Below are 27761 nucleotides of genomic sequence, written 5' to 3'. Positions count from 1 at the left end.
AGCTCAGAGGAGAGGTCTAGGCCGGAGATGCAAATCTATGGATTCCCTGCACAGGATGGTCATGCAGTAAGAGGAGGTACAGATGGGAAGGCGATCACAGAATAAGAGGAGGGAACGGCAGGAAACTCAGTTAATAGTCCAACAAATGAAGATGACCACACAAAGACGACAGAGAAGAACGGTCAGAGAGGTGGAAGTCAGAAAAGATTCCTGAGTAGGCAGGAAAGGGTGGGCTCCAAAGCATGGACGGAGAGTCTGCCCTTCCAATGGGAGGAAGAGGGACAGCTCCCCTCCTTCCACAGGAACGAGGGAGGAGAGGTTAGGCACGTGCATCCTCATTCTGGTACAAGACAGAATCATCAGTCATGATTGCCCTTGTTTCTGTTGCATCAGGGTCCCAGCGTTCTATGGCCAAAGCCCCTGCAGCTACGCACACTTTTTCTTTACTTACAAAAACAAAAAGTGCACATGCATACACACTTCAGTACTGGCTGTTCATCACAGTCATCTATCTAACAAAGTATATTATAAACAGAGTCCCTCTTGAATCAACCAAGGGTCCCTTTAACACAGGAAACAAAGAAAAAGGCCTCATCTGTCTTGGTAAATCTCATTGTTTGTCAAGCTATAGCCTATTTTTAATTTTTTAAAGTGACTTAGGCGAAATAAATACGGATCTGGGAAAGTTACGTCTTTAGAATAAACTGTCGGTTCACATTAGTTACTGCTGCCTTGTCATTAGGGCTCCTCCTCCTCCCCAAGGCAGGGGGAATCCTCATCACCCAGCAATTCCGAGGATTCCTAGACTAGGCCCATCCTAACGGCTCACCCACACCACCTTCCCCACTGCACAGAATCAAAGCCATGTTTATAAACACAGCAGAGGCAGGCTTTCAATGAACAAAACCTCCTTTTCAATGATCTTTCAATGGCAAAATGCAGGAGCCCAGCTAGAAAAAAACTTTTACAGTTAAGATTCTTCTTTTAAAGTATCAGGAGAGTGAAGGAACTGGATGAAGATAGTCAGGAAGTATAAACTTCCAGTTACAAGATAAATAAGGACTAAGGATGTAATGTATGTACAATGTGGTGAGTAAATACTGCTGTATGTACTAAGAAAGTAAATCCTAAAAGTTCTCACCACAAGGAAAAAAATCCATTTTTTCCTTTTTATTTTTGTATCTACCTAAGATGATGAAGGTTAACTAAACTTACTGTGGTAATCATTTCACAATAAAAAAAAAATTTCCTGCTTTTAAAAAATGGCTTGTTAAAAATTACAGTTTCATATGAGTGAAATATTATGCTACAATTAAGATTCGGATTAATAACCATGAAAAGTGTACAAGAACATGGAAAATCATTTACACTACAATGTTAAGTTAAAAAAAAAAGAATATGAAATTAATAGAAAGCATTCTATTATTACAACCTTGTAAAAATAAGTATGTAGAAGGGCAAAGAAATAAATGAACCAGAGAAGAATACTAAGTTGTGTTTGAAGAGTCAAATTATGAAATAAAAATTTTACTTTTTAAATTTCCATTAACTGCAGTGAATATATTTTTCTCTCAATTTCCCATATCAGTTACACAGTTACATATGTATGCATAAGTGTTTACAAATGAAATGAAGGTTGTTCCTTCGGCCTGGAGTGCTTTTCTCCTGTTGGCCTGGACAATTGCTTCTCCTCCTTTAGGAGTCCTGGCATCACTTCCTCAGGGAAGCCTTCCATGACACCCCTCAACCCCAGGCAAGGTTAAGTCCTCCGTGATACAGTCCCAGAGCACCCTGTACTTTCCTCCAGCCTCTCCATCACAGCTGGAACAGCTGGTCCACTTTCCTCCCCAGATCCTAAAATCCAGGATTGTCTGCCCTGTTTCCTGCTGTATCTCGAGCATCCCGCTCAAAGGGATTCACTGTGTGAATGCTGCAAGTAAACTACACCACCCCCCCATCCCAACCCAGGCACATCTCATAATCCTAAGAAAATGCCCTACAGAGAAGGAAACTTCCTCTCACACAAAATCCTGATCCAACACTGACAAATTCATATGTCTTAGAAGAAAAAAATGAAAAGAGGGGAAAATTCTCTTGACCATCTACTATGGATTCAAAAGCAAAAGGTCTCAATATACCTCTAGAAAAAGAAAAAGGGGGACAGCCTCGGCCAGCATTCATTCTTTGAGGGGTGGAATCACTGCTCAAACACAGATTCCCATGAGGTGGGCCAACCTCCAAGGCCGGTACGTTGACAGAACACGGCTGAGGCTACAGGGAGGCAGCCACGTACAAGGGAAGGCTTTCCTGACACAAAGCTTTTCTTCTTTCTTCAAGTGAGGTTTCACAAGGCAGCCTCTCAGCCGGCGACACAGAGAGCAGGTCTGTTTTAACATTCAGTTGCAGGAGATGTATGTTTACTTTTCAGACTCTCAGCTAAAAGGACCTTTTCTTTCCCAACAGCCCTCCGTGGACACCGAAGCAGCGGGCTGGGTCTGGCTGTGACTTGGAGAAGCTGGGGGCATCGGGTCGGGGGAGTGGGTGGCTTTTGGCTTCTTCGGGAATTCCTTGAGGTTCTGGCTTGGTCATATCTGCCTGAGGTACAGGATGATGGAAAGCAACACACACAGCGCTTTCAGAGACTAGTCAAGATGGTTTTGAATCCCAACACCTGGCATCTGGTACCAACCAAGAGAACAGGAGTCACTGATGTAACTGCAACCGGATGGAGGCAAAATGACACAGAGGCTTGCATTTGGAGGCTGGGGAATGGATTCAGCCTGATGCCTCCCCAGAGCAGGCACCCAGCACTACCCTGGTCCTACTTCTGCCTCAGAGATGGGCCATGACACTGGCCACCAAAACCTAGGTCACACAAAAAGATGTCCATCCTCCCTAATCTAATTAAATACAAATATAATATATAGTTTGCTAAGATTATTCAGTATTATATGTTATATTATTAGTATCTTCTTTGTGTTCTAGGCACAGAGGGGAGAGGATGTAAAAGAGTTAACAAAAATCAAACACCTGCACTAGTGGAGCTTACATTCCAGTTGCAGAGAACAATAAGTGAGAGAAACAGTCAAAATAGATGTATTATATGGGGATACTGCTAAAGATAAAATAAAGCAGGGAAAGGAAATAGGGGGTGGTGGATAGGGAAGAATCGTAATTAAGATAGTTTGGTCAAGGCCACATGTATGATTCCACTGGTAGAAAAGGTCTAGAAAAGGCCAATCCACAGAGATAGAGAGCAGATTAGAGGATGCCAGGGGCTCAGGGTGGGAATGGGAATTAATGGTAAATGAGCAGGAGGGAATCTTACTGAGGTGGTGGGAAAGTTCATGGCAATGTTGCACAAGTTGGTAAAAAGCTTTAAAATCATTGAATTGATCAGGGAAGGCCTCACTGAGGTGACATCTGAGTGGACTGGAAGGGGGTGAGGAAGTGAGCCAGGAGGACCCAGGAGGAAGAGCATTTCAGGAAGAAGGTAAGGCTGGTGCAAAGGCCCTGAGGCAAGAGCAGCGGTGGGCTGGAGGAATAGCAAGGAGCCTGTGGACCAGAAGCAGGTGTGGTGAGGGCGAATGGCTAAGATGAGGTAACAGAGGTAACAGTCTGGAAGGCTGTCAGGGAAGGACTTCAGTTTTTACTCTCAGTGCAATGGGTAACTGCTGGAGGTTTGACTTATGGGTTGGATCATTCTGGCTGCTGGGTTCAAACATGAGCTATAGGGAGACAAAGGAAAATGAGGCAGGGAGACCAGTTAGGAGGCCTTTGCCTCCTGAGTCGGGAAGTGGTGGTGAGGTGGACACGGGTGACAGCAGCTGTCACGCTGAGAAACGGTCAGATCCTCGAATGTATCTTGAAGGGGATGTGGGTGGGACATGCTGATGGACCGGATGTGGATTGTGACAGAAAGTGGCATCAAGAAGAACAGCAAGACTTTTAGTCCAAGCAACACCTGACATGGGGGAAGCCACGGGAAAGCAGGTAGCTCAGCTTTTGACATGTTAATTCGAGGATGATAATCAGACACCTGGAAATATATCAAGTTTCCCGGGGAAAGGCCCAGGGTGTGAATCACAGGTGTGTGGACCACATTTAAAACCATGAGGCTGAATGAGATCATGAAAGGAAGAGGTGTCAATTAACAAGAGGTGGCTGCAGGACTAAACCTACTTGGGATACCCCAGAGTTCCCAGGCTGGCGAGGAGGAAACCAACAAAGGAGACTGGAAAAGAGTGACCAGAAAGATACACAGACAGAACACCAGTCAGGCATTGTGCCCAGAAAACCAAGTGAGAAAAATGCCTCAAGGAGGAGAGATGGAGTCCTTGTACCCAGTTTGCAAGGCAAGTGAGCTGGGGATGAGAACTGACCACTGAACTGAGCCACACAGAGATGACTGGAGACCTCATACAGCACTTGCAGCAGGCAGTGAGGGAAAAAAGCTACCTGTGAGTTCTCTCGAGAAGAAAAGGGAGAGGAGGAAAGAAAAGAGAGGCAAATTAAAATAACAAAGAGTAATCGCTTGCGCAGCCAAACAGACTGGCAATGCCCAGCGAAGTCGATGCAGGGTAAGGGGCACAGGCACACGTGTGCACACAGTGGGTGTACAAACGGGTCCAGTTTTTGCAGCAGATGCAGGCCATGGGCATCAAAAAACTTAAAACACGCCTGCCTTTTGACCCAGCCATGTATGCCCAGGAATTTACTACCCTAAGAAAAAGAAAGGCAGGAGAACAAAGATACCCTTACAAGAATTCACCAAAAAGTCTTGCTTATAGTAGTAAAGAAGTAGAAACAGGCAATAATAAAAGATTTGGTTACACCGTGGTGCAGTCATACAAAAAAAAAAAAAAACCCACTACTGGAGTCATTAAATGGATCTAGTTTCACTGAGGTGGAAAAAACGTTATAAAGCCATATGTATAGTGAGTTCCAAGTTGGGGGAAAAAGTTATACATTCATATTCATATATATGATTGACATACCCCAAAAAGCTGAGTAGATATATAACAAAATGTTAACAGGATTAGCTCTGAATAAAAGAATTTCCAGGGATTTTAACCTGGAGGGTCTTTGGAAGAAAGTATGTACAGAGGTTTCAGGCAAAGGCTTCAAGACCAAAAGGCCTGGGTTAAATCCGAGCTCTGCCACCACCTACTATGTGGCCTGGGCAAGTTACGTAACATCTGCCTATTTCCTCATGAAAAGGGATGGCAATACAAGTTACCTCATAGATATGCTGGATGATTATACGGGAAGAAAAAAAATTTTATATATATATATATCAAGAATTCAGAACAATGCCTGGTACATACTAAGCACTCACAATAGGGTTTTTTTGGTCTTTTTTTTTCAATAATTATGAAATAATAATAATCAGAAAAATAACAATAACATTTTCAGTTTTAGGAGCATATGTTGCTTTTAAAAGCAGAAAAGATATTAATATAATCAGCACCCTCTCCCCAACCCTGTATCTACAGGTTCCACATCCACAGATTCAACCAAGTGTGGATCGAAAATATTTGGGGAAAAAAAATTCCAGAAAGCTCCCAAAACCAAAACTAGAATTTGCTGTGCTCCAGCAACTATTTATAAAGCATTTACATTTAGTAAGTATTATAAATAATCTAGACATGATGTAAAGCATATGGGAGGGTGTGCATAGGTTACATGCAAATACTATGCTGCTTTATAAAAAAGGGACTTGCACATCCGCAGACCGTGGTTTGGAGTCAGGGTGGGTGCAAAAGATACCAACTATAATATTTCAATTTGGGGAGCAAGACAAAAATTTATGAGAACTTTTCTGTGAGCATTCTATGAGACTGAAATAAAGAGGTCTTAGGGGTTTACTAGGTTCATAAAAGTAACTAGTTGGCTACGCGGGACTGGTTTGGCCATTTCTACCATCAGGCTGATCACGGCACTGGAGGCTCTAGCTGTGCCCTAAACAACAGCCCCCTGCCAGCTTACAACTGTCACACACTTCCTCTCACGTCTGTCTCGTGACCACCTCCTATTCAGCTGAAGAAACGGTGAATAATTTTTCAAGCTTGAATTTAAAATTGTTTTTAACTGAGGAGCAGTTTTTTTTTTAATTTTCTCTTTTCTTCCTCTGACTCAAGTTCCAAGGATCAGTGGTTTGATTTATCTTTCAGTTGAAAAACTGGAAAAACAGCGCCGTGTTTACTTTCAAATAAATGCATGCAGTGTCTGTCAGGCTTGCCTCCTCGAGACGCACAGCGCACCTACTGGAACACTCCATCCTCACGGAAGAGTGAGGGAGGCCGTGCCCCTCTTGTGACTGGCCTATCTGTCCTTCAAACGTAAAGTAACAACCCTTTGCTTATAAGATTTTTAAATAAACAGGGAGCTGTTTGCTTATACTCTCGCTTCCCTTTTTTTTTTTTTTTCCAAATCTGGGAGACATACAGGGGAAGAAAACAGACATACATAGAAAACAAAGAGCATAAGCAGGGAGCTTTCCAAAGGTATTTCATTTTCACAGTGGGTCTGGGTACAGCAATTCTCCAACCGCCTCCTGTGCATTATCGAACTGAGGAAAAGTGTACATATATGGATGATGCTGAGAGCCAGGGCTCTCCTATAGAAAGGAGGAAAGTCAGGAAGAACCCTGTGGGGTTGAATTAGAATTAGAGGTTTCTGTATAAATTCATTATGTTTAATATATAGACACAGAAATAGATAACTTTACATGTCTGTGCGTATATGTGATGTGTGTGTGCACGCACATGTGTATATATGTGTGTGTGTGTATATGTGTGTATATACAGAAAGCCTTTTAGGAAAAATGAAGGCTCAAGAATCAAGAAGGTTTTTAAGAAAAAGAGCAGTGAGAAGAGGTATGTCCAACCTGATATTGACAATCTCTCCAATAAAAACAGGGAGACTATGTAAAACCCATTAGGAAAAAATACAAGATCCTCATCCTACACCAAACAGCAAAATGAACTCCAGATTGATTAAAAAGTTAAAAGTTGAAAAACTAAATAAAGAACTTAACCATCTCAAGTGTTGGTGTAGGGAAGGTATCTAAGTTGATTTCTTCCTAAGTGGTAACACACTGGTTCTCAGACTTGAGCGGGCATCAGAATCCCCCAGAGCCCTTGTTAAAACACAGATTGCCAGGCCCCATCCCTAGGATTTCTGATCCTGGAGGACTGGGATAGGGCCTGGGAATTTACATTCCTAATATCTTTCCAGCTGATGCTCAGGCTGCTGGTCTAGAGACCATTTGAAAACCACCAGGTTAGCTGATGGTCTCGATGCCATTTGTTCATCTTTCTTTACTGATTTTAAATGCCACCTTTATCACATAGTAAATTCTGTCTACATTGGATGCTGTTTGGAAAAACACAGATGATGAGAACAAGTCAAAAGGACACAGGAGCCGGTGTGAAGAGTCACCCACTGGGCAAACCTGGGATAACTGAGCATCAAAATAATGGCAGTAATAAATTATAACCCACCAAATAAAATAAGAATCCATGAGTTGAGACTGATCATTCATACCTACATAAAGGAAAAGCCCTTCCTTGCAACAGTATGCCAACCAATAAATGTAGAAGAAATGACTAAATTGGGAAGAAAATTTTTGCGTGGGAAGAAAATTTTTGCGTGGAAAAAAAATTTTTGCAACCATCATGATTAATAACTGATTCAGACAACAATCATCAGTGAATGCAAAAGCTAGGTGAAGGTATGATGAGGAACAGATATTTACATAATCTCAAGGTACTGTGTATCACTATAAATTACTTTTTAATTACAAAGAGAAAATAGTAATTTTACAGTGGAGAATCTGGCAGACACCTCCTTCACCAAACGGTCAAAGTTAACGTCATCAATAATGAAACAAGGTGAGCAGTGTGCCCCCTGGTGTGACGCACCAAGATGGACACAATGTTGCTGCTGCAGCGCTCCTGCCGAAAATGCATGATCTGACTCCAACGAAGGAGAACCATCAGACAAAGCCACACCAAGGGGATTCCATAAAAAGACTGGCCTGCACTCTTCAACAAGGACAGTGTTATCAAAGACAAAAACCGGCTGAGGAACTGACCCCAGATTTAAGGACAACCAAATGCAATGCATAATCTTGCATGGGATTCTGGATGGGGATGGCGGGGATCACTTGAAGTGCATTTTTTGCAACAACTGGAAAATATGAATTATATAACAATATTAAAAAAGTTGGGGGAAGGTATAGCTCAGAGGTAGAGTGTGCACCTAGCATGCACAAGGTCCTAGGTTCAATCCCCAGCACCTTCATCATAAATAAATAAATAAATAAACAAACAAACAAACAAACAAACCTAATTACCCTTCCCCAAAAAATGAATAGGTAAAAATGTTAGACAGCTTCAAGTGGTTAATTGTACAGTGGTTAGGTAAGAAAACATCTCTCTTCTTAGGAAATAAGACACTTAATATGTGGGATAAAGAAGCACAAGATTTGTCATTTTAAATGATTCAGAAAACCATTATGCATGTCTATACAAAGAGAGATGATGTGAAGGCAAACACATCAAAATATTAACAGTCGGGTGAAAGGTATAGGGGAGTTCTTTGTCCTATTCTTGTTGTTTATGATTCTGATATTATTCAGAATGAAAAAGTTCTGTTTTTAAAGCTACTTCAAGGCTACATTTCCCTCCTTGAAAGCAGGGCAATCTGGTCGTGCCAAGGTCTGCAGTGCTCAGGCCAGCTGCACTGCCGGAGAGGAACACTGCAAGACACAAGAGAATCTCAGACCCTACCTGCTACCCAGATAAACCGAAATTGAATCATCCAGTGGGCGGGTACAGATGAAACCTATGTTGATGACAACTGCAGCTGGCAGATGGGGATTATGTTTGACAATTCCTCTAATAAAAAGGTTTTTCAAAATTGATATTCAACCTCAAAAGCTAGCTTACACACAGAGATGACTAGAGCTATCCTTAAGAGCCAAACTAGGACTTTTGGTCAAGTCCTCTGTGCAGCCACAGCCAGGTCAATGTCCCCGCAGAGTCAGCCAAGGCTGACCATTACGTAACTGGCGGACTTGAGTAAAACCCTCCACCATAGCATCCCTTGGCCAGGGGCGGGGCGGGGCGGGGCGGAGTTGGGGAGGCAGGAAACATCAGCTGAGTTTCCCAGTCAACTTCCAAGTTCACCCAGGGGAAAACAAGGGAGCGAATGAAAGAATGAATGACGTCTTGTGGAGCAGAAAAACGCCCTTTCTGGGGAAAAGTGGTTTCAGGAAGACAGGGCCACAGTGAGAGGAGTCACCTCACCTACTATGACCCGCTACCCTGTGAAACCATGTTTGTATTCAGTCACCCCCCTGGTAACACTGCCAGCCCAGCAGTTCCCCGAGGAGAGGAGGCGCCAAGACCGCGGTGCTGAAAGGTCCCAGGTTAATGACAGCCTTCCCACTCCACACCCCCAAAGCTTCTGCATTTGTCCAGTCTTCGAGTTCTCTCTTGAAACAACCTTGGGACTGCCTCCCATTTCGGAAAGGAGGTTCCACATAGGAGACTGGGTCTCTGCTGTCCATCTCTGGGATTTGAACCTTCCAATCTTTGGGAAGCAAAGTATCAGAGGAGACAATAATAACTACCATTACTACTACTACCACCACCATTCCTCCTCCTCCTCCAGCACTTCCACCTGTCAGCACTGCTATTAGCTCATTTAATCTCAAAACAACATTTTATACACAAGGAAACAGAAAAACAGAGAAGTTAAGTGACTGCCCAATTTTCAAAGCTAGTGGAATCAGGATTCAAACCCAGGTAGCCTGACTCCAGAAGCTACATGTTCTTAATTACTTCTCTACACGACAAATTTGCAATCTTTTACCAGACAGCCTTGCTCTCAACAGAAAGCTTTATGAAACATGGCCAGAATACAATCTATATTGGCTATGCCACTGTCATCCTAGATTTGTTTTCCTAAGAAAAAGCAGCCCACTGCTCTATTACAACCCAAGTTTTCCATCAGACTGGGATCTGATGTGCCTCACTACTCAACGCAGCCACGTACCCTAAGAGCTAAGGCTGGTGTCGGCAAGAGCAGCAGGAGCTGCAGCCACAGCCACAGCCACAGCCCCTGGGAGCCATGGAAAACATCTTCTTGAATAATTCTGGGCTCAAAGAGAAAAATCACAACAGTAATTACAAACAAGGAGCAGAACATGGCAAAATGTATGGGATGGCAAACTGGTTCATCATCAGAAAACTGTTTGACAGTCTCTGCCAAAGCTAAACATACACCCACCCTATGAACCAAGTCCCTAAGATAGACAGATATAGATAGATAGATAGATAGATAGACAGACAGACAGACAGACAGATTCAACATAAGTACATGTCTGTGTCCTCCAAAACACATGTATAAGAATGTTCATAAAAGCTTTGCTAGTGATGGCTAAAAAGTGGAAACAACTCAAATGTGCACAGACAGGAGCCTAGACAAATAAATTGTGGTATACTCATAGAATAGTATACTATACCTTAGTAAAAAAAAAAAAACTTAAAAAAATTTTTTTTAATTAAAAAAAAAATTTTAGGGGAGGTAATTAGGTTTATTTATTTTTTTAATGCAGGTCCTGTGGATTGAACCCACAACCTCGTGTATACTAAGCACACACTCTACCACTGAGCTATACTCTCCCCACCAAAACAACTCTTGTCACATGCAAAAGCACGAATGTCACATATATAATGAAGGGCCAGGCACAAGAAAACATACTATCCAATTTCACTGATATGAAATTGAATAGGCAAAACTAATCAATAGTGAGCAATAGTGACTGAATTCCAAACAGTGGTTATCTCAGCATGGGGCAAGGAGATGGTGACTGGAAGGGACATGGGGAAACTTCTGGGGCCCTGGAAATGTTCTATATCTTGATCTTGGTGGTGATTATACAGATGTGAACATATGTAAATATTCACCGAGCTGTATCACTTAAGATTTGTGCACTTTTCTTAAAAAGGAAAAAAATTTGAATACCCGGAGGGGGTGGGAATCGAAGACAAGTTTAAAGCAAGAATGTTTTCATTATTAAACAAGACAGGACAAAAATAAATGTACTACGCTTTCAACTCAAAAAGCTATAAATGACTGACTGAATAAATAAATAAGGCAGATCTAGAGCAAATAGTTGAAAAAAGTTAACAAAGTTAAAAATAGAAATTAATATTAGAAAATACAGTAAAATTGATAAATAGGTCCAAGTAGCTGTCCTGTGAAAAACAAATTAAAAACCAAAAGTTCAAGCAAAAATGTTTACCAAAAAAAGGGGAGAAAAACACACAATTACCAACATGTTTAAGGGAGAAAAATCAGAAACATTTTTTTAAATGAGAATGCTATCTAAAATCTTTATACTAATAATTTGAAAATCTCATGAAACAATTTTCTCAGAAGATATGAATTAACAAAATTGACACAAGATAAATCAGAAAAGTTGAACAAATCAGTCATTATGGGGAAAAAAACTGAAAAAGTCATCAAAGAATTTTTTCAAAGAAAGCTGGCAGACTTTGCTGGTTTTATGGGTGAGCTCTTTCCTGCACTCATGGAACAGATAATTCCCATGTTATAGTCTATTCCTGAAGCTGGAAAGCACTTCAATTTACTTTATAAAATTAGCTTTGCCTTGATTCCAAAGCTGACAAAAATAGTACAAAACTACAGACAGATATCATTTAGGAATATAGTTGGGAAAACCCCAAATAAAATATTAACAAGCGATTCTAACAAAATTTTCAAGGAATAATCTACCGTGAGCAATTAGGTATATTCTAGAAGTTCTAAGATGGCTACTACAAGGAAATTAATATTATAAATTGAAAGAAGAAAAATCATATAATTATCTCAATAGTTGTTTTAAAAATATTTGCTAAAATTTCAACCTCCATCTTGATTTTAAAACAACAACAACAACAACAATGATTAATAAACCAAGAAGACAAGTTACCAGCTAATACCCAACCTCACAGCCAGGGAAGAATCACTAGAAGTTTGGTTATCAGGAAGGGCAGGATACCCGCTCTGGCACCACTAAAACAGTAAGTTGTATGCAAAGCAACTAACAAGAAAAAGAAATATAACTATCTCCTAGGAAAAGCAAAATGATCGATCTTAGTAACCACATGAACGTCTACCAAAGAAAACCTAAAAGAAACTGTTGAGAACCTATACTAAGAATTCAGCAACTGATTAATTATTTTTTAAAAAGTACAGAAACTAACCATCATATACCAACAACAAACATGAAGTTAGAAGACGTAGTAGGAAAAGATCCCACTGAAAATTACATCAAAACTATTTTAAAAAGTAAAAGAATGTATCTGAAGAAGATGACTTCAAAATGATTTGAGTGAACTTAGAGACATTCCATGTTCCTGGGCAGGAAGAATCAGTATGGAAATTCTCTGCAAAGGAATTTTACATATGATAGGATTCCAACAAAATCTCAAGGGATTTGGGTAGGAGAGTAGGAAGAGGAAGAACCTGACAAAGTAACTTAAAGTTCATGTGATGGTGTCATCCACGCAAAGAAGAGGCAGAAGATCTTGAAAAGAATAGGAACTTGAATGTCAGATATTAAAAATATAACATTATAATTGTTGAGTCAGAGTGATTTGAAAAGGCAGATTAAAAAAAAAAAACAGATGAAATGGACAGTTTCCAAATAGGCCCAAGTCAACATATGTTTTTAGTATATGCTTAAGAGAGCAATTCAAATCATTGGGGATATAGATAGATCATTCAATAAATAGTGCTAAATTAACTGGTTAACTATTTGGGAAAAATTAAATCAGATCCATTACTCACAGTGCACACAAACATAAATTCATTTGGATGAAGAAGTAAATGAAAAAATAAAATTACAATGAACTAGGGGAAGATAGAGATGATCATTTACCTAATCTCAGAATAAGGGAAAGACTTTCAAAACATAAAAAAGGCTGAAAATATAAAAGGTGGCAGATTTGACTACAAAAAGTTTAAAACATGTACGGAAAAAAGAAAAAAAGCCTGCAAAATTAAAAAGCAAGTGAAAAACTGGAAAAACATTTACAAATTATAAGACAAAGAACAATAGCCTTAACATATAAAGAGCTCTTTCAAAACCAAAAGAGAAAAACACATTTCAGTATAAAAATGAGTAAAGGACATTAATAAGGCAATAAACACACTTTAAAAACATGCAGTCTCCTTCAGTAAATCACAGCTTTAAAAAAAGGTGGAGTGGAGTTAGGGGGGACCTCAAAGTCCCCAAATAAACACTAAATGCAATGAGTGGGCCTTGTCCAAATCCAGGTTCAAGCAAACCAACTATAAAACAATATTTGGAGATAAATGATGAAATTGAATATGAACTGGGTATTAGGTGATAATGAGGAATCCATATAAATATTGCTAGCTGTGATAATGGTACAGTAATGATGTTAATAAAATGTCCTTTTTTTTAGTGAGATGCATGATGACGAATCTAGGACAAAAGGCTGAGATATCTGTAATTTATGTCAAAATACTGCAGCCAGAAAGAAATAGATAAAGCAAACCTGGCATAATGTTCATTATCAAACATGCAAAAAAAATATATATATATATAAAAAAATAGATCCAATAAATGCCAAAGTGCAATAGAAACCAGCCATTTCGACGACTGCTGATATAAAGATAAACTGGTAGATTCTGGAGGATAGTCTGGCAACATGTGTCAAAACCTTGAAAAATGTTTAAACCTAGAAAGTTTGTGTTCAACAATTTATCACAAATAAATAAATTTTCAACAGTTGGTACAAAGATTTATAAACATGTAAGTTTATCACCATAACATTGTTTGTGACTGTGAAATACTAAAAACTACCCAAATGTTCAACCTTAAATTTTCACACAGCCAGCCATCTGATAGACTACTACCAAACAGTCATCAAAAACTGAATTCTGAAATAGATTTTTAAAAAGAAGTCTCTGCTGTATAGCACAAGGAAGTATATTCAATATCTTGTAATAACCTTTAATGAAAAAGAATATGAAAACGAATATTTGTGTGTATATGCATGACTGGGACATTGTGCTCTGCACCAAAAATTGACACATTGTAACTGACAGTACTTCAATTAAAAAAAAAAAAAACCAAACCTGAATTCTGGAATAATAATCAAAGCTATACTGGTGTATTTTATGATATAGCAGCTTTGGAAAACAGTATGGCTACTCCTCAAAAAATTAAAAATAGAATTACCCCATGATTCAGTAATTCTACTTCCAAGTATATGCCCAAAAGAATGGAAAGCAGGGACTTGAAGAGATATTTGCACCCCCATATTCACAACAGCGCTATTCACTCTAGGCAAAAAGTAGAAGCAACCCAAGTGTCCTTGGGTGGTTGACTGGATAAACAAAACACAGTCTATCCATAATACAGTGGAATATTATTCAGCATTAAAAAGGAGATTCTGCCATGAGAATAAACCTTAAGGACATTATGAGGAGTGAAATAAGCCAGACACAAAAGGGCAAATACTGTATGATTCCACTGATATGGGGCACCGGGAGTAAGCAGATTCACAGAGACAGAGAGAAGTATGGTGGGGGCTGAGAGAAGGGAGGGAATGGGAGTTGTGCTGAAGGGGCACAGACTGAGTTTGGTAAGATGAAAATGTGCTAGGATGGATGGTGGGATAGGTGCGGCAAAGGAATTTAGTGCCCCTGAGCTGTACATTTTTAAATGGTTAAGATGGTAAGCTTTATGTGTTTTTTAACACAATAAAAAATAAAGATACGTTAATACATTTTAAAGAGAAAAAGGCATGTTGCAAAATAGTCTGTTCATGTATGATCTCAATTTTGTTTCAGTGACGTCTTAAATATTAATATACTGCACGCAGGAAAGAAAGCTCAGAAGGGTATACGTCAAAATGTTAACAATAATTATCACTAGGCACTGTGCCCAGAGCAGAATTTTATTTGCTTTGTGTCTGTGTGCTTCTGTGCAACTCCCAATTTTTCTGCAATTACTTTCATAATTGAAAGCAAAAGTATGCCAACCAGACAAACAAAAAAGAAGAAAGGACACTCATGTCGGCTGCCGATCCTAACATGAGAATGCCCACAAGTTTATTTCCCAATGACATAATAAATATAACCTTCCTTGAGAATCAAATTATAAAAAGCAGGCCAGCATTTGGGAAAATAAAGACCAACTCAGAAGACAGAGCATCAGGGAGTTTTCTGCAGTACTAGAACAGAGGCAGATCCTGGTTTTAAATGATTCCCAAGTCCTGTGTGGGTTCACCAGTCTGTGCGCGACCAGCAGAAAGGAAAAGACCACGGGGGCCTCAAACACCGCTCAAGAGGCGACTCAGAAAGAACAGGCTCGCAAATCAACGCGGTGCTCTCCCTGGGACTCGACGTTCCCCACCCCCACATCTCTCTTAAGCTAAATCCACGTTCAGAAAACATTTGCTAGACAGCAGACATCAGGAGAAAAAGGAGCCTTTCTTTCCGAGGTGTTCTGCCACCACAGCTGGTTCTGCTCTGAATAGAGGCTTTATGAGGAAGGGTCCAGATACCCGAGCCACGAGCTATGCCACTGACCACAAACAGACGCTGGGAGTTAGACTGCCGTGCAGCATAGGCAGCCTGCATAATCACCATAGAGCTTCCGTCACATTCCAACATCCAGGAAATGTTGATCGCATGCCTACTAAGCACAGGGCATGATGTGTAACACCGCCACACACAGACTCGCATGCACACACCCGCACACGCACGATGCTCCTTTGTTCTGTTTGGAGGATCAGACGAGGAAAGCAATGATATAGGCTGGAGGCTTTTGACAGTTTGATTTTACATGCCACACATCTCCTGTGTCAGGAAAAGAGGGGCAGAGGCAGAGGGAAAGTATTCATCCCTGAGGAAGGACACAAAGTGTGCACATCACGGTATCCCACCACTAGAGGCCCTGGTCCAAGGGGGCTGAATTCCACAGACGGGACAGAGAGCTGCTTTCAGCCTTCCTAAAACTCCACGGACGGCAGCCCCAGGGAACAGAGTCACTGTGGCCCCTGGTCCTGGTTGAGACTGTATCACCAGGTTTATCTGCCATGTGGGAGAGAGCCACACCTTCCAATTCTCTTCCCCCCCGCCACGAAGAATCACGTTAGCCACGCATCCATCATACATACTTTTGCCCCCATTGTTCTTCAGGACATTGGAGAGGTTGACGGAGGCGGTGCCCAGCAGTTCATTTCTCAAGGTGTGGCAGCTCCAGACCTTCAGATCTAAATGACTCTGGGCCGTGACATTCCTGGAAAACAAATACTTGATTCATCACAACCAAACAGATCAGTCACTCCTGTAACTTAGAAGAAGACAGACAAACTATATGGCTGACATCTTGGAAGTGGGGAGAACCCCAAAGAAGAAGACACTCACATATACCCTTTCCCCCACAAAGCTGCCCTGTAACCATCTAGCTAATAATGAATGCTCTGTGAGCTCAACAATGTAGAAACGCCTCAAGAGAAGGTGCCTCAGGTGCCCAAGGCAGAAGGGGCAGAGGCCATGCAGGAGACCTGGATCTCCCACAACCCCCTTGCAGTGCCTTCTCTCCCCCTACCAGGTGGCTGCACTCAGAGAGAAGGGATTTCCTCTTACAAAATGATGATCTCGTTCCAGAGAAGCTCGGAGCTCCCAATTCGCTTCCCAGTCTTCTTGGTCTCACTGGGGAGTCCGTCCACTGCCACTTCCACAAACGAGTTAATTCGAGGTTGACGACTATGCACCTTGGGCTTTGCTGACACCACTGGACAGGAAAGAAAGAAAAAGTCAAGGATGAGTGAGAGGGCTCCCAGCTGCCCCCCTGTGGCAGGTGTTCTTCCTCTTTTTCGTTCTTTCTTTTTAAAAACAAATTTTGTTTTTTCCTCATTCTAAAAAAGACTTTTTTTTAATGTGAGGATATAACTACACACACACACACACACACACACACACACACACACACATAAAGCACAAGGGGAAAAAATCACTCCTAATCTAAAAACACTGGGAAAATTACCATTAAGATGTTGGTAAATTCAGACTTTCTAGACTTGCATCTTTTATGCCCCTAATTCTTTAAAATTCCTCTCCCTGGGGGGAGGGTATAGATCACTGAATGGTAGAGCACATGCTTAGCATGCATGAGGTCTTGTGTTCAATCCCCAGAACCTCAATTAAAAAATACTAATAATACATAAATAAATAAAGTATATTACAAAAAATTCCTCTCCCCCCCAAAATCCATTTTAAAAAGCTGCAACATAAGCCCAGTGTAAGGATACATAATATTTAGTCAACTATTCTTTCACTGTTGAATTGAATGCTTCCAACTTTTTACTTGGGGAAAATGACCACACATGTATACAGTATCTGCATGCATTTCTGAGTATTTTTCCCAAGGATATGAACATTTTTTTAAAGTTCTTGAAACTGCTCAATTCCTTTCCAAAAAGGGTAAACCCACGTAGACTCCTGTCAGCACTACAGAAACATATCCATTTCACCAAACACTGCATAGCACTAACTACAGTTTTTCACTCTTCAAAAATCATGTAGGTAGAAAAAAAAACAATATAAAGATAATAGCTAAGATTTAATGAGCACTTACTATAGACACTATGCTATGCACACACTATCTAACTGAATCCTCGCAATGAGGCAGGCTATAACATCCCTCCATCTCACTCAGCAGGAAACGGGCTCCAGGAAGCTAGGTCATCACCCCAGGCTACACAGCCAGGGAGCTTTGAACCAGGATGTGCACCCGGTAGCCTGACCCCACACTATGCTGTGTATCATTACCAGACTTTGCTTATTTGTTCTAATGCTTTTCTTTATTTACTGCAAGACTGAATATTTTTTCCATGGTCTTGTTAACTATCTGCCTTTCCTCTTCTGTTCATTTCCTTCCGGTGGCAGCATTTCTGATGTCTGCATGGCATCAGAAAGCCAGGGACTCAGCACCAACTAGGCAAGTACACACCCAGGGCTGCATGCTAGACAAGCTCCTCTTGTAGCTTTATCAGCCACAGTGGAAACTCCAGGTCACTAGGACAAAACACATCCAGACGGCTTCTACTGTATACCCCAAATCAGAGCACACAACTGACTTTCCTTACCCATGGTGACAAGACTGCCCGAGCCCAAACTCCCATCAAGAGTTCGCAAACCTCTCCCTCCTGGACCCTTCTGAGAGGTGACTGTGCTAAAAGGGTCCACAATTTAGCGAAAGGAAAGGGCAAAGCCACATCCAAGTGTTTTTAGCAATACCTGTCTTCCAGGCCCAAAAGAACAGTAGGGAGAAAGTCAAGGAACAACAACAAAAGTTGTGGCTAAGATACAGTAGCAACAGAGGATGGTAGTAGGAAGAAAGGTCATAGTAGTGCTGGTAAATGCAGCCCAGAGTGGAAAAATGAGAATGCTTCACACATAGACCAAGGTTAACTGAGGCCACCTGGTGGTGTGAGAGTAGCTCTGCATGCAGACCCTTAAATTGAAACAAATAAAATAAGTAATAGGAACTAGCTAGAGATTCCTATCACTTTCCAGCTAGACAGTTTCTTTGAAATCAATAAGTTCAAACCCTTTATTTAATAACTGGGCCAATTAAGATGCAGGAAGGTGAGCTAACATATCCAAAATCACGGAGTTAGTCAGAGACAGTGCTAGGCTTGGAACCAAGTCTCCTAGCTCCCAGGCCAATTCTTTAAACTCTGCCATGTTTCCTTTTTTGTCCTCTAGGTTGCTTTATAGTTTTAACTTTAAAAAAAAAATTACATAATTTCAAATATTTAGAAAGGTTGCAAGAGTTATACCAAGAATTCCTATAACCCCTTCATCCAGAGTCACCAAATATTAACTTTTTACTATATTTGCTTTATAATTCTCTCTCCTCACCTTAATTTTCTCTCATACACATACACGTTTTTTCCCTAAATTTTGAGGGTAAGTCATAGATGCTGTGCCCCTTTACTTCCAAATACTTCCCAGTAGGTCTTTTCTAAGAACTAAGAGATTTTCTAACATAACCATAGCATCATTACCAACATCGGGAAATTTAACACTCTTTGATACTATTATCTAATGTATGGATCTTACTCAAAATTTGCCAGTTATCCTATTAATATCCATTAGAGCTAGAGGAAAGAAAACAATTTTTTCTAGCCCTTGACTCAATCTAAGATCACATGTTGCAGTCAGTACTTTTACTTTGAAGTTTCCAATCCACAGAAAAATTGAAAGAATAAATAATTGTGCACTCCTCACCAATTGCTATCACTTTGCCAAATTTGCCTTTTTCTCTCTGTATGCATCTTTATCAGTGCTAGCCAGAGAACTTCCACCATAATGAAACATCCCACCTCAGTGCTGTCCGATACACTGCAATGAGGTACACGTGGCTATTAAGCATTTGAAATAAGGCTAGTGAGATGGAGGATTTGGACTTTAAATCTTATTTAATTTCAATTTTAATGTGAATAGTTCTATGTGGCTATACTGGCTACCCTATTGGATAGTAGAGGATGCACAAAGATATCTATGTCTGTATTTGGACACGTATATATACCCACACACGTTTTTTGTAAACCATGTGAAACTAAGTTGTGGACGTCGTGACAGATCAGCCCTAATTCCTCTCAGAACACAACTCCTAAGAATGAGGACACTCTTCCACCTAATTACAGCACATTACACCCAAAAAAATTACAGTCACTCCCTCTATCATTTGATATCCATCCGATGTTCAAATTTCCCCAACTGTTCTGAACATATTTTTATAGCTGTTTTCTCCCTGATCCAGGATCCAAGGAAGATGAACAAATTGTTTTCAGTTGCTGTGTCCTTAATGTTTTAAAATCTAGAATGTGCTCCCTTATTTTACCATGAAAATGACTTTTAAAGACTTCTACCAGCTGTCTTATAGAATGCGCCAAATCCTGCATTCGTCTGGTTGTTTCCTCATGGTTAGATTCACACTGAACATTTTTGTCAAGCATACTAACTACACAGGTTATGCTGTATATGTACTGTACACCCTAAGCCGTCCTCCTATTGGTGATGCTAATTTTGATCCCTTGGTTAATGTGGGACCTGTCAGGTCAGTCCACTGTAAAGATACGTTTTCCCCTCAGTAATTCATAATTAATAAGCAGGGTGTATTTTGAATGTTTCTTATTCTTAAAAGACAAGCCAAAATATCTCAGGTTTATCGAGAAAGCTTATTTACTACTGATGAAATATAAATGCCAGTTTTTTATAAATGGAGTCACATCTTCATATAAGATTTAGCTTTTGAAGTCAACAAGGTAAAAATCATATATGGCCAAAATTACACCCCTGAAAAGCTCTTAGGAAGGCAACAGAGTAGTCTGACATATTATCCTTCAAGAGGTTCCAAAGAGCCAGCTTTTTGCTCTGCTTGCTGTTTTCAGTGTGTCTTGAGTTAAATGTCAGATAAAACAGTTGGCTTAACATTTGAAGGCCTTGGTGTATTTAAAAAGTCTCTTAAAACCCTAGGATTGCACTACAGAAAGGCACAGGGAAATGAGGCAGAGAGAGGGAACAGTATAGCGACAGCTCCCAAATTACACCAGGGGCTCTATCAACGAAACGCGCGGGAGGAAGAACCACTCACACTATTTAAATGGTTATTTCTCTCCTCTTTCTCTCCCACCATATTCCTAGACAGTATTATCGAATCCCTACAGGTTAAATGCATATATATAATGAGATGCACCTGAATTATCAAATAGCTCTCTCCACCCTAGTAGCAAAATACACTCTGAGGAAAGGCAACAGAGAAACCTTTAGAAGTCAGTGCACGTTCCTGAATAACATGCCCCAAAACACAGACCTCAGGATATCACCACATTCCACGGGCAGGCTTCTGTTTAGACCTCTGCCTGCTAATTATCAAATAAGGCAGTAAAGGCTGCAGTCCCAAGTTCAAAACCCTATCAGTTCACTCTAATCTTTCTCCTTCCTCAGAAGGGCTGTAGTAGCCATGAGACACCAAAAAATAATAATAATAATTAAAATAAATTAAATCATAATTTTTTAAAAAATCAATAACTCAGTAAGAAACAGGCAAAGAATACGCATGGACAATCCACAGAAAAGGAAAGACAAATTTTCCTTCAACATATAAGACACTAAACACCACTGTAATTAAAGAAATGCAAGGTAAAAGTATGCTGAGGGCACCTTTTTTTTGTTTACCAACCAGACTGGCAAAGATTAAAAAAAAAAAAAAAGATCTGACAACATGTGTTGGTGAAGATGTGGGGACATGGGCACCCATTGATAACGTAGGTTACCTCCCAGCAGGGGCACCGAGGGGCTGGAGGAAAGAATTGTATGTGAGTGTATTACATAAATGAGTAACACTTATATTTCAAAAATAATAATTTTTAAATTTTGACAAAAGATACAATTTTGCCTCCAGATGACCATGTTGAGAGACTTGAGCCCAGGCACTGAGTGCCGCTCCCCATCCCAGGGCATCTTTTGGTCCCATGACTCCTCCACAGAGCTTCAGATGGGGAATCAGGGAAGCTCTCGCAGAAGAGGGTGACTTTAGGGTACAGACCTAGAGAAAGTAAGGAAGCAGACCAGGTAGATAACTCGGCCAGAAGAGCATTTCACTCAGCAGGAATAGGAGGTGCAAAGGCCCAGTGGTGGAAGTGTGCCCGGTACAGGCAATGAAGAGCAAGGAGGACCATGTGGACCTATGTACGGAGCCAGAGCAGAGTAAATGCGGAACAGGAATGAGGAACGGCAGGGGTCAGAGCCTGTGGGAGCTTTAGCTTGGGCGCTGAGTGAGAGGGCGAGTTCTTGATATGTTTGAGCAGAGGAGTGATAAGAGTTGGCTTACATTTAACGATATCACTGGCTGCCGTGTGATCAACAAAATGAAGGAGGGCAAAGGGCAGAAGCCAGGAGCTGCAGGAGGAGGCTATCGCCTTAATCTAGGGTAAGACAACGGAAGCTAGTGGGACGGTGCAGTGGTTAGAAGTGGCTGAATGTTGGAGACACTCTGAAGATGGACATAACCAGATTTGCTAAATGGTTGAATACAGGAGATTGTGAAAAAAAATCAGGAGTTCCAGGTGTGTCACATTTTAGATGTTTACTAAATATTCAAGTGGAGGGGACAAGTGGACTAGTGGAGTTCGGAGACAAGGCCAGGCTGGAGATCTTGGTATTGGGGGCATATAAAGTGGTATGGTTGGATGAGATCACCAAGGGAACGAGTGTAGATAGAGAAGAGCCCCAGGAAATGAAGGAATTTTTGCCAGAAGTTCCTTTCTTCTTTCTTATTCAAGGATTCCAGCTACAATAGGACAACACCCTGAGAATGAAGAGTTAGGCTCACAAGCCAAGGTGAGGTATAATTTCACCTCTTCCCCGTAGGTGAGGCTGGACCTCAAATGACAAACAGGTCACACAGTGCCACTCACCTTTCAAAATCAGCTGAGACTTCTCAAAAGGCAGGGCCACTCCTGCCCGGCTGGAGCTGGCAGATGCCATGTCATCACCAGGAAACTGAAAGACAAGCAAAGCAGTGGGTTTAGAGGGCACCTGATAAGAGACTGGGAACCCAATCCAATTTTAATATCTTTGTGTTTAAAGAGGCAAAGCAAGAAAATATAAACATCCAAGCAACCACGGCGATGCTACTTCCGGCGAGTGGTGTTTCTCTCATAATGACTACTGAACCTGGGCAGGACCTGGACAGGCTAAGAAGGACACGGCACTATTATGTTAAAATCTTGAGCGGGGACCGCCTAAAATAATAGCTCCAAAAACAAAGTCATAGTTCAACAATTTGTTTAAAAAGTCATATTAATCTAATTTCTTAAACTGGCAAAAGATCTTAATAAACATTTTTCCAGAGAAGATAAACAAATGGCCAATAAGCACATGAAATGATTCTTGATTGACATCCTTAGCCAGAAGACATTCCTGTCACTCCATCTTGGTTAGAAGCAGAAGTCTCCCTTGCACTTTGAAGGGATCTTTTGCTCATATATAATTTGTAACATCGTCGTTTGTCATTTGGAAAATATTGGTTCATTGAGTTCTGTAGACATTCCAAATGTTGACACGTTTCATTATACACTATCCAAAAAATGACACTTGTGAATGTCACCACTGATCTCAAGACTCTGAGGACTGGGAAGCTGTCAAGCTGTTTGTGGTAGCTGTAAGTGTTCCAAAATTCTAATTTTCACTTAAAAACTCCTATTTTATCATTGGCAACAGTCAGTTGTTTCCTTGAGCTCACTTCACTCATCTTCAGAAAAATGTCCGCTAAATACCCAACTCTATTAACGTTAGTTTGTTGATTTTTTTTTAAGTAAAAATGGTATTTCATGAAAAACGCAACTATCTAATTCAGCTCTCAATGCAAAGAACCATACGAGTACTTTTTCTCAAACAACCATCATACTTCAGCGTGCAGGACAAGTGCTTTCTGCACCTGTTTCAGTTTTCCATTTTCATCACCCAGAATATTAAAAAGATGTGTGCACAAGAGTAAAGACTTAATAAAATGAGTACCTTTTACTGCTTCATCAAGCACATTCTTAAGTGAAACTGGCTTTTTCTTCCCTTTTTACTGAGTGTGCGGTGGTGAGGAACACATCACTGCCCTGATGCGGGCTATGGCAGCAACAGTTTCACTCACCCTCTCTTCTGCACTACGAGTGCAAATGTGTCACAGTGGAAAAGGCAGAGTTATTATGAAAACAGTTTTGATCTTGCAAAACCCTAAAAGTCTCAAGGGGCCACCAGGGATCTGAGGGTCACGCTTGAGAACGGCTGCTGTAAAAACAGTATGAGATTCCTATTCTATTCAACACCACTCGCACCTTCTTTCATTCTGTTTGTACCTGATCTCTCCTCCTAACTCCCTGCTCGGAAGGGCTGTTACAGCCTTAAAACGTGGTTATTAACTCACCATATTACTCAAAGGATGGAAGCTCTTTGTATGAGTTAAATGTGGCTAAGTCACACTGATTTTGATATTTTCCGTAGCTCAAGTCAAAGAATTTTATGCTTTGAGATATTACCCAAAACAAAACAAGATCATCTGCCTTATTTGTAAGACATATCCAGTCCAAAAAAATTGAGTGACCCGTTTTTTATCTGGACTAGTCCATAATAGGTATTTTACTTCAAATCTTACATATGGAGTAGCAGTGAAAACCTCTAAAATATTAGGGGCAACATATATGAAATGCAGTACTGAAACTGTTCTTACCAAGATTTCTAGAGACCAGACCTCCATGCTGTTAAATCCAGTAGTGAATTCTCAATCCTTGTCTTAGATGACCTACCAGCAGCATCTGATGTGATGGCTCGCTCTTTCCTCCCTGAAATACTTTCTTCTCTTGGCTTCCGGGACACCACACCTGCCTGATTTTCTTCCTGCCTCACAGGCTGCTTTTTTTGAGCCTCCTTCATTGGCTCCTTCTCTATTGCTTAACCTCTAACCATCAGAGTGTCCCATAGCTCAAGCTTTGCATGTCTTCCCTTGTTTATCTCAACCTGCCTCAGGGATTTAAATACTATGTATCTGTTGACAGTTCCAGATTGGTGTGTCCAGTATGAACCTCACCCTTGAACCTCAGATCCTCTTTGTCTACTGACCAAACTGAGCTTTGATGCGCCCCCTCAGCCATGTCCCTCAGCTTCATGCACCTCAGTTCACAACAACTCCTTCCAACCAGTGGCCCAGGGCCAAAATGCTGGGGCTCATTCCTGCTCCCTCTTTCCCTCTCACATCCCACATCCAACCTGTCAATAAATCCTGTCAGCTCTCCCTTTAAAACAGTTTCAAGCTCAACCATTTCTCTGCACCTCTACTGTCACTGCCTTGGTCTAAAGCACCATCATCTCTTAGCTGGATTATTGTTCTTTCTGCTTCTGCCCTCTGCCTCCTTCAATCTAATGTCCATATTCAGCAAGAGTCATATTTTTTACATGTAATCAGATCGTATCACTGTGCTGTTCAAAAGCTGGACGCTATCAGCGGCTTCCCATCTACCTCAAAGTCCCTAAAATGACCTTGGAGTACCTACGTGATACACCTGAACTCATCTCCATTTCTCTTCCCACTCACTCCCTACCCCAAAGCTACAAGGACCTCCTCACTATTACTTGAACATGCCAGACATGTTCCCCTATCAGACTTCTACCTCTTGGTCTACAATGCTCTTTCAAGTGTCCACATATACAACTTAGTCCTTCACTGCCTTCAGGCATTTACTCAAATGTTGCTTTCTTAAGGAGCCTTCCCTGACCACCCTACCAACCTCATCCCTCCACACACATAGTACCCATCCTTCCCTATTTCACCTTTCCACCTTAGCACTTATCACAGACACGGTTCACATTTTATTGATTCATTTTATTTATTATCTCCCTCCTCTAGTATGTAAGCTCCCTGAGGGCCGAGATGTGTGTCCCATCTCTTAGCCCTGTAGCCTACTGTCTAGAATAGTGCCTGGCTCCTAGTAAGAACTCCATAAGTATTTATCAAACAAATGAAGAGGAGCATCAATTTTATGAAATTCAAAAGGATGACATTTTGACTTCCTTAAAGTTTTTTTGGTAAAGCAATAAAGAGATCAATTCTCTTTTACTCACTAAATTAGCAAGAGATTAGACATCTGACAGTAAGTGTTGGTGAGAAGCCTCACACACTTCTGGGGATAGTGCAAATTAGATGGCACCTGGCAACCTCTGGTAGAGTTAAAGATGCATATTTTGTACCTCCCAGGATTCCACTTCTAGGTATGTGCCAGGGGAAAGTCTTCCAACAAATGCAGAAGAAGCTATGCTCAAAGATGTTCACGGCAATGTTTATAACAGCAAAAATTTGTAAATAACCTAAATGTCCATCAATGGGTATTGAATGAATTAATTGTGAAATCTTTTAAAGTGGAATGCTATATAGTTCTTGAAATAGATGAATTCAATCTACATGTACAAACCACAAACTATAATACTAGAACAAAAAAAAAGAAACAAAAAAAGCAAGTGGTAGCCTAAGTTTAGTATAATGCCATTGGTATACACTTTAACCAACACAAAATAATTGTTTATCTACTGCCGTGGACACACATAAATGGAAGAAAAATACGAAGCATGGACAGGAAGGTACCACACCAAGCTCAGGACAGAAGTTACCTGGGGGTAGCAGCAGAGAAGGGAGCAGGGGAACTGAGTAAGCAGAGAGACCAAGGGAACTTCAACTGTATGTGCAACATTTCATTTTTTAAAGGAAAAAGTTCTGAAGCGAATATGGCAAAATGTTAGCATTCATTAAATCCAGATGGTGGCTTTTGACGACTGCTTGTTATCTTCTTCTCTGAACCACTTCATATGTCTGATCTTTTTCATAATTTAACAATAATTTTACAGAGGAAAAAAGATGATATCTTGAGTCATGAAGGAAAGATTAATGATGATAAATCAAGCCTCAGGGCTTTTAGTAACAGAGGTTAAAGCACTAAAAGCTGGGAATTCATTATTTATAGACTTTAAAAAGAATAATTTAAAAATCTTTTCATCTACTGGGACTCTTTCTCTCCTAAAGCAACTTGACTGAGGGTAGTTTTTAAACTAGCTTGTTCTCTCTGAGCTTTAGCTGTTTTCAGCCTTTGGTCTGAACTCGAGAGAATTCACGAGAATGAACCTCAAAGCCTCCACATGGCCTGTTAAATGGGAGAAAGACCAAACCTCTTGATCTATATACTTCATGGCCCCAAAACAAAATCAATCAGACAAACTCCAAAGAAGGCTCAAACAAAACCAACTGGAAGAGCAGGAGAAACAGAGTAGATAAGACCTCCATGTTTTCTTCCTCCATGTCTAACAATAACCCATGTTATTTATGTGGGGCTTTGTCTGTCTTTCCAAATCCATTAATAAGATACCACCCTGATACTATAAGACAGTAAAACCTTTCCAAACCATGTATAAAGACAAATAACCATTACTATAGAGGGGGAGTCAGATCCCACCCCAAAGTACCTACAACTTATTAACAATTTCAAAAAGTACAAAATACACATAATTGGAATACCAGAAAAGAGAACAGAAAATGAAATAATGGCCAAGAATTTCCCCAAATTAACGGCATACACCAAACCATGGATCCAAGAAGCTCAGAGAACATCAAGCAGGATAGATACAAAAAAATCAAAAAATAAATTTAAAAAGGAAGCAAGTCTTTGTGCAGTGAAATATTTAAAGTGCTGAAAGAAAAAAAAAAAAACCCAACCTAGAATTTTGAATCTGATGAAGTTATCCTTCAAAGCGAAGGAGAAAAAAGATTTTCTCAAATAAAAACCGGCCCTGAGGGCAATGTTAAATGAAGGTCCACCTACTGGCCTCTTTATACAGTCGGAGACTGATACACAGGGAAAGAGCACTGCAGGGAGGGGATGCCAAATACGAAACAAACAAGAGAACCATAGAGGTGACAAGTGGTATGGAGAAAAACAAAGCAGTGAAGGAGGATAAGAATTTGGGGTGGGGGTTGGAAGGAGAAATTTTAGAAGTTGTGGACAAGGAAAGTCTCATGGAGAAGGTGAATTCTGAGCAAAGATCTGAAGAAGGTGAAGGAGGGAATTGAGGGTATCTGCGTTAGAACACTCCACGCA

At 40.6% G+C, this 27761-nt stretch overlaps 1 protein-coding gene across 1 annotated transcript in view; it reads right to left on the bottom strand.

Annotated features, from left to right (window-relative positions):
* WWP2 (WW domain containing E3 ubiquitin protein ligase 2) overlaps positions 1-27761 on the bottom strand; it is a 117530-nt gene that overhangs the window by 77567 nt on the left and 12202 nt on the right. The window contains exons 2-4 of the mRNA XM_031680766.2: positions 22548-22632; positions 16705-16852; positions 16233-16354 (exon numbers count right to left, since the gene is read on the bottom strand). Of these exons, the coding sequence (XP_031536626.1) occupies positions 16233-16354; positions 16705-16852; positions 22548-22617 (340 nt within the window). The 5' untranslated portion in view covers positions 22618-22632. The remainder of the gene's footprint in view (positions 1-16232; positions 16355-16704; positions 16853-22547; positions 22633-27761) is intronic.

The sequence above is a fragment of the Vicugna pacos genome, chromosome 9 (genome assembly GCF_048564905.1).
Source record: "Vicugna pacos chromosome 9, VicPac4, whole genome shotgun sequence".
Taxonomy (NCBI): Eukaryota; Metazoa; Chordata; class Mammalia; order Artiodactyla; family Camelidae; genus Vicugna; species Vicugna pacos.
The sequence above is the reverse complement of the archived record's forward strand: the minus strand, read 5'-3'. Positions and strand labels throughout refer to the sequence as shown.